This window comes from Triticum aestivum, chromosome 2A (assembly GCF_018294505.1).
Source record: "Triticum aestivum cultivar Chinese Spring chromosome 2A, IWGSC CS RefSeq v2.1, whole genome shotgun sequence".
Taxonomy (NCBI): domain Eukaryota; kingdom Viridiplantae; phylum Streptophyta; class Magnoliopsida; order Poales; family Poaceae; genus Triticum; species Triticum aestivum.
The window spans coordinates 752,758,390-752,770,706 of NC_057797.1; the positions used below are offsets into that span (position 1 = coordinate 752,758,390).

At 39.6% G+C, this 12,317-nt stretch overlaps 1 protein-coding gene across 1 annotated transcript; it reads left to right on the top strand.

Moving 5' to 3' along the window:
- Window positions 1-10,508: 10,508 nt before the first annotated feature.
- Window positions 10,509-11,036, top strand: LOC123186441 (uncharacterized). Its single transcript, XM_044598210.1, has one exon. The coding sequence runs from the start codon at window positions 10,634-10,636 to the stop codon at window positions 10,904-10,906; it is 273 nt and encodes a 90-aa protein (XP_044454145.1). The 5' UTR covers window positions 10,509-10,633; the 3' UTR covers window positions 10,907-11,036.
- The last annotated feature ends 1,281 nt before the right edge of the window (window positions 11,037-12,317 follow it).

Genomic DNA, 12,317 nt, shown 5'->3' on the forward strand with positions numbered 1-12,317 from the left:
TTCCATCCGGGATCTAGTCCAGGTGGGAGACATAGAGATTTGCAAGATATATATGGTCTGAATGTAGCAGACCCGTTGACTAAGCCTCTTCCATGAGCAAAACATGATCAGCACCAAGGCTCCATGGGTGTTAGAATCATTACAGTATAATCTAGATTATTGACTCTAGTGCAAGTGGGAGACTGAAGGAAATATGCCCTAGAGGCAATAATAAAGTTATTATTTATTTCCTTATATCATGATAAAAGTTTATTATTCATGCTAGAATTGTATTAACCGGAAACATAATACATGTGTGAATACATAGACAAACAGAGTGTCACTAGTATGCCTCTACTTGACTAGCTCATTAATCAAAGATGGTTATGTTTCCTAACCATGGACAAAGAGTTGTCATTTGATTAACGGGATCACATCATTAGTTGAATGATCTGATTGACATGACCCATTCCATTAGCTTAGCACCCGATCGTTTAGTATGTTGCTATTGCTTTCTTCATGACTTATACATGTTCCTATGACTATGAGATTATGCACCTCCCATTTGCCGGAGGAACACTTTGTGTGCTACCAAACGTCACAACATAACTGGGTAATTATAAAGGAGCTCTACAGGTGTCTCCAAAGGTACAAGTTGGGTTGGCGTATTTCGAGATTAGGATTTGTCACTCCGATTGTCGGAGAGGTATCTCTGGGCCCTCTCGGTAATGCACATCACTGAAGCCTTGCAAGCATTGCAACTAATGAGTTAGTTGCAGGATGATGTATTACGGAACGAGTAAAGAGACTTGCCAGTAACGAGATTGAACTAGGTATGGGATACCGACGATCGAATCTCGGGCAAGTAACATACCGATGACAAAGGGAAGAACGTATGTTGTTATGCGGTCTGATCGATAAAAGATCTTCGTAGAATATGTAGGAGCCAATATGAGCATCCAGGTTCCGCTATTGGTTATTGACCGGAGACGTGTCTCGGTCATGTCTACATTGTTCTCGAACCCGTAGGGTCCGCACACTTAAGGTTACGATGATAGTTATATTATGAGTTTATGCATTTTGATGTACCGAAGTTTGTTCGGAGTCCCGGATGTGATCACGGTGATGACGAGGAGTCTCGAAATGTTCAAGACATAAAGATATATATTGGAAGCCTATGTTTGGATATCGGAAGTGTTCCGGGTGAAATCGGGATTTTACCAGAGTATCGAGAGGTTACCGGAACCCCCCGGGAGGTATATGGGCCTTAGTGGGCCTTAGTGGAAGAGAGGAGAGGTGGCCAGAGATGGGCCGCGCGCCCCTCCCCCCCTTGGTCCGAATAGGACAAGGAGAGGGGGCCAGCCCCCTTCCTCCTCTCTCTCCTCTTTCCCCCCTCCACGAATCCTATTCCAACTAGGAAAAGGGGGGGTCCTACTCCCGGAGGGAGTAGGACTCGTCCTGGCGCGCCTCCTCTTGCCCGCCCCCCCCTTTGAGCCTTTATATACGGAGGCAAGGGGCACCCCTAGGAACACAAGTTGATCCACGTGATCATATTCTTAGCCGTTTGCGGTGCCCCCTTCCACCACAGTCCTCGATAATATTGTAGCGGTGCTTAGGCGAAGCCCTGCGACGGTAGTACATCAAGATCGTCACCACGCCGTTGTGCTGACGGAACTCTTCCCCGACACTTTGCTGGATCGGAGTCCGGGGATCGTCATCGAGCTGAACGTGTGCTAGAACTCGGAGGTGCCATAGTTTCGGTGCTTGATCGGTCGGGCCGTGAAGACGTACGACTACATCAACCAAGTTAATGCTTCCGTTGTCGATCTACAAGGGTACATAGATCACACTCTCCCCCTCTCGTTGCTATGCATCACCATGATCTTGCGTGTGCGTAGGAAATTTTTTGAAATTACTACGAAACCCAAAAGTTATTTGGTTGCAGGGTTGCTTGAGAGAGACCATCTTCATCCTACGCCTCCTACGGATTGATAAACCTTAGGTCATCCACTTGAGGGAAATTTGCTACTGTCCTACAAACCTCTACACTTGAAGGCCCAACAACGTCTACAAGAAGAAGGTTGTGTAGTAGACTTCAGAACTCTATGATAGATTGAACGGAAAGAATAGCTTTATGTTATTTTACTACGGACTATTGAATAGATCGATCAGAAAGGATAACTTTGAGGTGGTTTCGGACCCTACCATAATCTCTTTGTTTGTTCTCCGCTATTAGTGACTTTGGAGTGACTCTTTGTTGCATGTTGAGGGATAGTTATATGATCCAATTATGTTATTATTGTTGAGAGAACATGCACTAGTGAAAGTATGAACCCTAGGCCTTGTTTCAACGCATTGCAATACCGTTTACGCTCACTTTTATCATTAGTTACCTTGCTGTTTTTATAATTTCAGATTACAAAAACCTTTATCTACCATCCATATTGCACTTGTATCACCATCTTTTCGCCGAACTAGTGCACCTATACAATTTACCATTGTATTGGGTGTGTTGGGGACACAAGAGACTCTTTGTTATTTGGTTGCGGGGTTGTTTGAGAGAGACCATCTTCATCCTACGCCTCCCACGAATTGATAAACCTTAGGTCATCCACTTGAGGGAAATTTGCTACTATCTTACAAACCTCTACACTTGGAGGCCCAACAACGTCTACAAGAAGAAGGTTGTGTAGTAGACATCAATCCTCGATAGCAACAATACAATACGTGTTGGTTCCCTTTCTGTCACTGGGATCGAGCACCGCAATATTGAACCCAAAGCTAAGCACTTCTCCCATTGCAAGAAAGATCAATCTAGTAGGCCAAACCAAACTGATAATTCGAAGAGACTTGCAAAGATAAACCAATCATACATAAAAGAATTCAGAGGAGAATCAAATATTATTCATAGATAATCTGGATCATAAACCCACAATTCATCGGATCTCGACAAACACACCGCAAAAGAAGATTACATCGAATAGATCTCCAAGAGAATCGAGGAGAACTTTGTATTGAGATCCAAAGAGAGAGAAGAAGCCATCTAGCTAATAACTATGGACCCGTATGTCTGAAGTAAACTACTCACACATCACCGGAGAGGCCATGGAGTTGATGTAGAGGCCCTCCGTGATCAATGCCCCCTCCGGCGGAGCTCCGGAAAAGGCCCCGAGATGGGATCTCTCGGGTACAGAAGGTTGCGGCGGTAGAATTAGGTTTTCGTGGTGCTCCTGGATGTTTGGGGGTACGTGGATATATATAGGAGGAAGAAGTATGTCGGTGGAGCAACGGAGGGCCCACGAGGGTGGAGGGCGCCCCCCTGCCTCGTGCCTTCCTCCCTTGTTTCTTCACGGCCACTCCAAGTCTCCTGGATCACGTTTGTTGAGAAAATCACGTTCCCTAAGGTTTCATTCCGTTTGGACTCCGTTTGATATTCCTTTTCTTCGAAACCCTAAAATAGGCAAAAACAGCAATTTGGGTTGGGCCTCCGATTAGTAGGTTAGTCCCAAAAATGATATAAAAGTGTAAAATAAAGCCCATTAACATCCAAAATAGATAATATAATAGCATGGAGCAATCAAAAATTATAGATACGTTGGAGACGTATCAAAAATTGACATAAAAATGGCTAGATGGATATGATATCAGACATTTTTATACGAAAATGTGCAACAAGTGTGCTCTAAACCATGACACAAGACCCACTCATCATCAACTTGTACTACTTCCTGGACCTCCCTGATATCGCCATGGCTGGTGTGACCAACTCCACAAAGAAGATTGGTGAAGCATCTACCATCGCCATGGCTCTGACCTTTTCAACTGGAGAGTATGATTTGTTCATCGCGTACTTACTTATTCATGTGTTGGCCATAATTGCTGCTATCATAGATTTAACTATTCTATGTCTAGTACGTCTCATACATTTATGTACCAATATGAGATTAATATTGTTGAAGTATCATCAGATTTATTTATGAATTAAATTAATCAGGAAATCGGTAATATGCCCAGCATAGAAGGAGGAGGAGGGTTTGAGGACTTTCATGTACCTCAGTTGTTGGGGGGAAATACATTTGTGTTCTTGCTTGTATATGCACCCTATATGATGATTTTTTAAAATATTTTACTAAAAAGACAAAATATGTAAGAACTGTTTTGACAAAACACTTGACTTACTTTTGCACTAGTAAACAAAACCAAGGAAATACTAATGAAAATGAAACGTTAGGCAATTACCTCAATAAAATGCACAACAAACTTTTTTATATGCAAAATTGACATAAAAATGGCTAGATGGATATGATATCAGACATTTTGATACGAAAATGTGCAACAAGTGTGCTCTAAACCATGACACAAGACCCACTCATCATCAACTTGTACTACTTCCTGGACCTCCCTGATATCGCCATGGCTGGTGTGACCAACTCCACAAAGAAGATTGGTGAAGCATCTGCCACTGCCATGGCTCTGACCTTTTCAACTGGAGAGTGTGATTTGTTCATCGCTTACTTACTTATTCATGGGTTGGCCATAATTGTTGCTATCATAGATTTAACTATTCTATGTCTAGTACGTCTCATACATTTATGTACCAATATGAGATTAATATTGTTGAAGTATCATCAAATTTATTTATGAATTAAATTAATCAGGAAATCGGTAATATGCCCAGCATAGAAGGAGGAGGAGGGTTTGAGTACTTTCATGTACCTCAGCTGTTGGGGGGAAATACATTTGTGTTCTTGGTTGTATATGCACCCTATATGATGTTTTTTTAAATATTTTACTAAAAAGACAAAATAGGGAAGAACTATTTTGACAAAACACTTGACTTACTTTTGCACTAGTATATAAATTTTCACGAAAAAATACAAAAGTTGACCTCACAGCAAAAAAGACAAAATTTATTTGCTATTATAGGTCACTATTCACACTATTTTAGCAAAAAAAATTCTTTTTTGAAAAGAAGTCAAAGGGATATTTTCCTTTTGTGAATTTTTTCTTAAGAGTACAATAGAAAGTCAAGTTTATTTCAAAAATATTTTCAGGAATTTTTGACTTTTTGTTGAATTACTAATTTTTTCCCATATAGGGTGTAGATGTCCCATAGACCACAAATCCTCCTCCAGTTGTTGGGGCCCAAATTAGGATGGAGTGCTAGAACAAGGTTAGGGGTGGTGTGCTTGTTGCAATAGGTACTAGCAGTAGAACTTACAAATAGTTTCTTTTTCCTAAGTGGTGGCTAGGGCATACACCTCCCCTCCAAGCATCACTTATGGGTATATGGATTCGCCTCCCCTCCGCTTGCCTCTCCGGTGCTCGGTGGCATGGAGGAGAATCGTTTCTCAACTTCGGTTAGTAGTTTAGGTTAAGGTTTTTAGTCCTCATAGGGGTGGCGTTCAGGCAGATTCATCGTACAAGTGGGATACGAGAGAGGGGGGAAGTTAAGATTGCATGGACTTTGTTACACAGGTTGAACCTGAACCCTATCGCTAACAACCTAATAAGTTTGTTTTGAAGGAACCAGAAGTGATTTATCCCTAATAAGTTTCTTCTTTGCAGTCCCATTTGCAATTATAGGCACGCCACATAGAATGCACGCATGATGTTTTTGCATGTGAACCAAACGCGTATAAAACCAACACCGGGGCAAGACATATCGACCGCAGACCATCGAGGTATAGTCCTTTGGGAGATAGAGAGAGAAAGAGAGAGAAGGGGGGAGAGAGAGAACCTCAATGGGCACCGTAGATTATCAATAAGCACAACATGTAATGACCTTGAGATAAAGTAGCAAAGAGAATTGCAATTCCAGCTCTAGAGAGGCAACACTAGCGAGCCACAACACCAAATTTAGATGTTCTTCTCCCCGTGCATGTCTCTTCCCTTCACGATGGAGGCAAGAAAAAACTTAAGATGATGGGTGAGAATTCACACTCACACACCACCACCATCCTTTTCAACCCTACCAGGGGGGAAAGACATGACCGGGTCTCAAATCCAGTTAGCCGGCGAGCTCCGACCACCCTAGCTCCAGCCCTCATGACCACAAGATGGATCATGAAGAGCAGGAGAGTTAAGCCACGATCAGGTTTATTTGGCACAAGATCTAAGCCCCCCTCCCACTCACCACTAGCCATCGTGGTTGCCGAAGATGGTGGGGAGGGAGCCAGCATGGGAGGGGAAGGGAAGGAGGGCTCTAAAAACATGTTCTGGTCAGAGCGAGAGCGATGTCATGGGGAGGCATAACACATTTGCCTTTCCAATTCCCGTTGAATGACCAACATTTTGGATTTTGTCCTAGGGTCATTGAAGCAAGAAAAATCAAAAAATAGGTTGACTTTCCAAGAAAATTAAAGTTCCTTCCAAGTAATTAACTTGATCAATAATATCATAACAATTACTATTCCGATACATGATTGTTCCCCACAAATCTCTGTTAAGATATTTGCTAGGCACATATCATAGAGCTCTGTATCAAAATATTTAAAGATACTACTAAATCAAACACATAGCATTATTTGTGCATCTAAGTGGCACAAAATTTAATATGTATATGGATCCAGACATACTAAAATATTTTTTGCATTTTCTTACATTTAGATTTAATTTAAAATAGTTCAAAACAAGTTTCATAAAATAACATAAATTGTGCAACAAAATGGAGTTAGTTTAGCATTATAGTAATTTCAATTGTACAATAGTTATATTTAAGTTACTACTTGTGGTTTATGATGTTAGTATACCCGAAAAATAGTTAAAATTGTTTGGTAATGTTATGTCAAACCAAAAAAAATATGTATAGACATTATGTTATTTAAAAAATAAAAATATTTAGTATAAATAAATAATAACCAATTTTATAAATGACATGCCTAGTAAAGGCCATTACATGTGTGGCACCTCAGTACTCGAAGGCACTTCATGTTATACTAGACATATCGAAATCCTACCTCTTTTGTATCTTTTACTTTCCAGTCTGTGATCTTTAATTATGCCAATCAATTTTGTTTCCAGATATGTTTTATCCATTTTTTGTCAGAGAGAGCTCTATGTACAGCGTATAGCCTGCGCAAGCGCTATGCTAGTCTTCTTGGATTAGCTCAATACGAGCGTAGTCGCCTCTTTGACTTGACACGGGTTTGTTCAATAGTGCGTATGTGCGAAAAGAGATTTTAAAAGAACATAAATCATATCTACAGTCATAAAAAATAAATTCATTGTACATATAAACTGATTTCCAAAGTACAATATCGCTTAAATAAAAAATTGAATTTCAACATATCATGCAACTATTCTGATTCATAAAATATATGTTCGTGTACTTAACAAAATAATTTCAATAATCATAAAAAATGTTCATGTTGAACACTCACGTTATATGTTCATATATATTTGACCAAATTTTTGTTGTTAGTTCACAAACCATGTTAATGTTGCTCAATATATTTGTTTTTATGTTTTTTGAGATAATATATGTTTTGATAGTTTGAAGAAAAATAATGGATCTTCAAATATAGTTTGTAGTTCACAAAAGAAATATAGTTTGGGCCAGTTCTTTTGGGCGATTCTCCAAGAATCGCCCACCTCCCCAGCTTCTCGCGGAATCGTCACACCATAATTTTTTTACAATCCTATATAGTTAAGGTCTAATTAGTTAGGATTGTACAAAAAAATGGAGTGGCGATTCTGGGGGAAGCTGGGGAGGGGGGGGGGGCAATTCTGGCAGAATCGCCCAAAAGAACTAAGTTTTTTTGCTGGTGATATATGTGTTAAAGTTGATGTAGTGAACATTTTCCATGCTACGAGAATTAAAAAATAAATAAAATTTATCATTATATCTTTTAAGAGAAAAAAATTGTTCGAATGTTGTCTAATAATAACTACTTGCTTTATATCGAATAAAAAATCACTAGTGCTTATAAATAAGATTTTCTAAGTCGGCTTTTAAATAGACACTCGTAGTTTCCTTAGTTTATAAGAATTTCAGCTGCCTTGAAACTGACATGAGAGCATGACAGAGATTTAGAAATGCACATAATACACCAAAAATATTATAATAAAAAAGCCAGCCTCTTGTTAGAAAGTCTATAAGAAAGTAGCAAGAAAATTATTAGAAATTTTGTTGGTCTTATTTCCCTTAGCTAAAGAATATTTATAGAGAAAACATGTAGACTTGCACGCTGGGGAAAATTAGCCACTAAAAAGAAAATGAAGAATTATTGTGTTTCTTTCTTGATCAAAATACAGTACTACTGCTTAGTAAATCTTGGCACCTTTTTTTTACGGAAAAAGCTTTGACACCGAAAGTACCCTTTTGAGCTCGAGCTCAAATGAGTTTGGATGAACAGTAAAATTGAAAAAAAATATTAAAAAATCAGATTTTTTTGGTAAACTTTGACAAATGTTCTAAGTGTAGGCAAACTTTTATCATGAGGTCACATTTTTGGAAGGTGTGGCAAAAAAAAAAATCAGTGCTCCAAAATGCTTCTGAAAGTAGCATTTTCAGATCATTGATTTTGTTTAAAATAACATAAGGTTTGCAACAAAATAGAGTTAGTTTAGCATTATAGTAATTTCAATGTTATAATATTTACATTTAAGTTAGTACTTGTGGTTTATGTTGTTAGTATATAGTAGTGAAAATAGTTAAAATTGTTTGGCAATGTTGTGTCAAACCAAAAAAATATATGTATAATCACTATGTTGTTTTAAGAAGTAAAAGTGTTTAGTATAAATGGATAATACCAAGTTTCTAAAATGCATGCCTTCCTAAGTCCATTTTGGATTGGTTTTTTTAAGACAACTTTTCACATAAAAAAATATGCCCAACAAAGCATTTTTTTGGGTCTGCCTCACCTCAATTCTCAAAGGCACTTCATTTAAATATTATTGCTAGATATAGCAAATTCCTACGTATTTTGCATCTTTTATTTTACTGTTTGTGATCCTTAATTATACCAATCAATGTTGTTTGCAAATATTTTGGCCGACATTTTGCCAGAAGGAGCTCTATGTACCGCTTATAGCCTGCCCAAGCAACGAGTTGGATCTTGGGGCTAGCTCAATATGAGTGTGGCCGTCTTTTTAACTTGACACAGGTTTGTTCCACAATAGCGCGTGCATGTAAAAAGAGAACTTAAAAACTGCATAAATCATACCTGAAGTCATCAGAAACAAATTTATTGTACGTATAAATAGATTTCAAAATAGAGTGCCGGTTAAATAAAAAAGGGAATTTTAGCATAGCATGTCAGAATTATTCTGATTCATAAAATATACGTTCGTGTATATCAACAAAATAATTTCAATAATCATAAAAAATGTTTATGTTGAACACTCACATTATATGTTCATATATTTCACCAGAATTCTTCTAGTAGTTCACAAACCATGTTAATGTTGCTCACTATATTTTGTTTTCGTGTATTTTTAGAAAATATATGTTCTAATAGTTCAGAAAAATGTTCATGTATCTTCAAATATTGTTTTGTAGTTAAAAAACATATACCCCTTAAATTCTTTTTTGCTGGTGATATATCCCTTAAAGTTGATGTAGTGAACGTTTTTTGTACTACGAGCATTAAAAATAAATAACAGTTATCGGTATATATTTTAAGATCAGAAAATTGTTTGGATATTGTCTAATAATAACTACTTGCTTTACATCGAATAAAAATCAATGGTGCTTATAAATAAGATTTTCTAGGTAAATAGACACTTATAGTTTTTTTACCGGAACGGCAGGTGCTCTATCTTTTCATTATAGAAGGGGAAAAACTGTACAAAGGCCAAAGTAGCCTTGGGAGGAAAGAACAAGAGAGAAAACCAGAAAAAGAGGCCTGAGACTGGGACGAGCCAGCCCAGCTATACATGTCCACGGCATCCTACTCCCAAGCCTCCCTGGAGGAGGCTAATCTCATCTCTAATAAGAACTTCAGATTCCTCGAAATTGACATGAGAGTGTGGCAGAGATTTAGACATGCACATAATACACCAAAAATATAATAGAAAAGGCAACCTCTTGTTGGAAAATCTACAGAATTTGAAAGTAGTAAGAAAATTATTAGAAATTTTGTTGGGTCTATTTCCTTGATCTAACGAATATTTATAGAGAAAACATGTGGACTTGCACGCTGAGGAAAAAGAGCCACTAAAATGAAAACCAAGAACTATTGTGTTTCTTTCTTGATGAAAATACAATACTACTAGTTTTACTCAGTAAATTTTGGCACACCTTTTTTATGGAAAAAAGCTTTGGCACACTCTTCGTCCATTGCTCGTATCTATTTCTCTGCCGGCTGGCTTGGTCAGTTGGTCTGCTGAAAGAAAAAACAAGATGAGTCGTGGTGGGCAGCTACCTGCACCGGGACGTCGGCAGCGAGGGATGCGGCGCAAGCAAGCAAAGGTGGATCCGAAAGCACCCGGGTTCCTGGAAAACCAGCTCCCGCGGCCGCCTGTTTTGCTCCGCCTCTCCCGTATATAACCCCGTCTCACTCCCACTCTTCTTCCCGTCGACACAAACGAGCATCAGTTCAGTTCTTTCACAACCGCAACTCCGCAAGTCCAGTACTACTAGACATACGCGGCGATCACAAGCCAGTCTCCACTCTCCAGCAAGGCATCAGGACCAAGAAGAAGAGAAGAGATGGCTGGTCCGGCGAAGGCGTCGTGGATGGTGGCCATGAGCGTGGGGGCGGTGGAGGCGCTCAAGGACCAGGCCGGACTCTGCCGCTGGAACTACGCGCTCAAGTCCATCCACCGAGCTGCCAAGGCCAAGGCCAACGTCCGCGCCGGCGGCTCGCAGAGCACGAAGCAGCTTCCGGCTTCCACGGCGGCCCTGGTGGAGAGGCGGCGAGCGGAGAAGGCGGAGGAGGCGCTGAGGACGGTCATGTACCTCAGCTGCTGGGGACCCAATTAGTATTAGCGCTTAGTAGAATGTAGTCATGGCCTCAGATCAGATTTGGCCGGTTGCCCTGATCGGTTGTAAAGACACCACGATGATGATGATGATGAAAATTTCGGCTAGGAGTTTATATCACTCAATATCACCCTCCTTGTCCATCCATGCGCTTCTGTGACTATTGTTTGAAAGGCCAGAGGCTGTGTTTGTCAAGAGAGGGTCGGCGTTCAGAGTTAGACGGGAAAAGCAACTTAGCAGAGCGAGGCATACGGAAAACAGAGGAACTTCATTCAGTTCATGTGCCGATTACCGAACAGCCCAACTCTGAACAAAGGCGTAAAACAGGGGGAAAGAGAAAAGGATTTCACATCTTCTGTGATCAAATTCGAACACCTACATGTCGCTGCAATGGATGCTATTAATAAGACTAACCTGTTCTGAATTTCTTTGCTCTACACTCCGCTGAACCCCGACTGTATGATACCAAGTTCAACTAAAAGCATGATCAGAGTGCTGATGTTATTAATAAGGCAACATTAATAAGTTAGTGATGACATAGTGGGACGCACCGCAGTCCCATTTGCAACATTAATAAGTTAGTGATGATCAGAGTGAATTTATGGGAATTGCTGAATGCCTGCTGACGCTTCGGCTCGCTTGCTGCTCCTAAGAACTGAATTATGTGACGCAAACAGAGATTTAGAAATGATGATTCATTTCTGTGCTACTGATTTGATTTTTACTAGGGTCTTGAACTAAATGTTGCAAGTTGTTTTTGAGAAAAATGAAATGTGAGTTGCTGTCCATTTGTACCAAACAAGATGAGGCTGTAGAGCGATTCTTCTTTGTGTTATCGCCTTGCGCTCAACTGAAGAAGACCTTACATGGATAGCTTCTATGCACATTTGGTGGCAAATTGTCTTGTCTTGTGGCTGTGGTAGCAGCTTCAGACTTACTAGCATATTAGGGCAACAGCCCCACTGCCTCCACTTTATTGAGAACAAAAGATACTTACAGAGTACGAGAAACTATATTCAGCACATCTAACCATTGTTTTTGTCATCATCTACATTTAAAATAGCAGTAGATTGCTAGAAAGATGGGGTACGAGGCTGGAATTCGAACTGAATCGTGTACGGCACTACAAGGTGGGCATACAAACCGAACTTTCCTTTAGCCAAAATTCAAAACAAAATAAGAAAATTCAAAAAATAAAAACTTTCCCTTAGCAAGAAAATCTGCAGCCAACTAAATAAACAGAAAAAATAACACACAAGCCAATTCATCTCGTTATGGCTGAAAGTTTTTTAGAAAAGGAGGATGACCCCCAGCCTCTGCATCTGGGCGATGCATACGACCACTTTATTAATTATTATCACAAAACCTTATAAAGCCATACAACAGCAAGACTAAAGCCACCGTCTAAGCA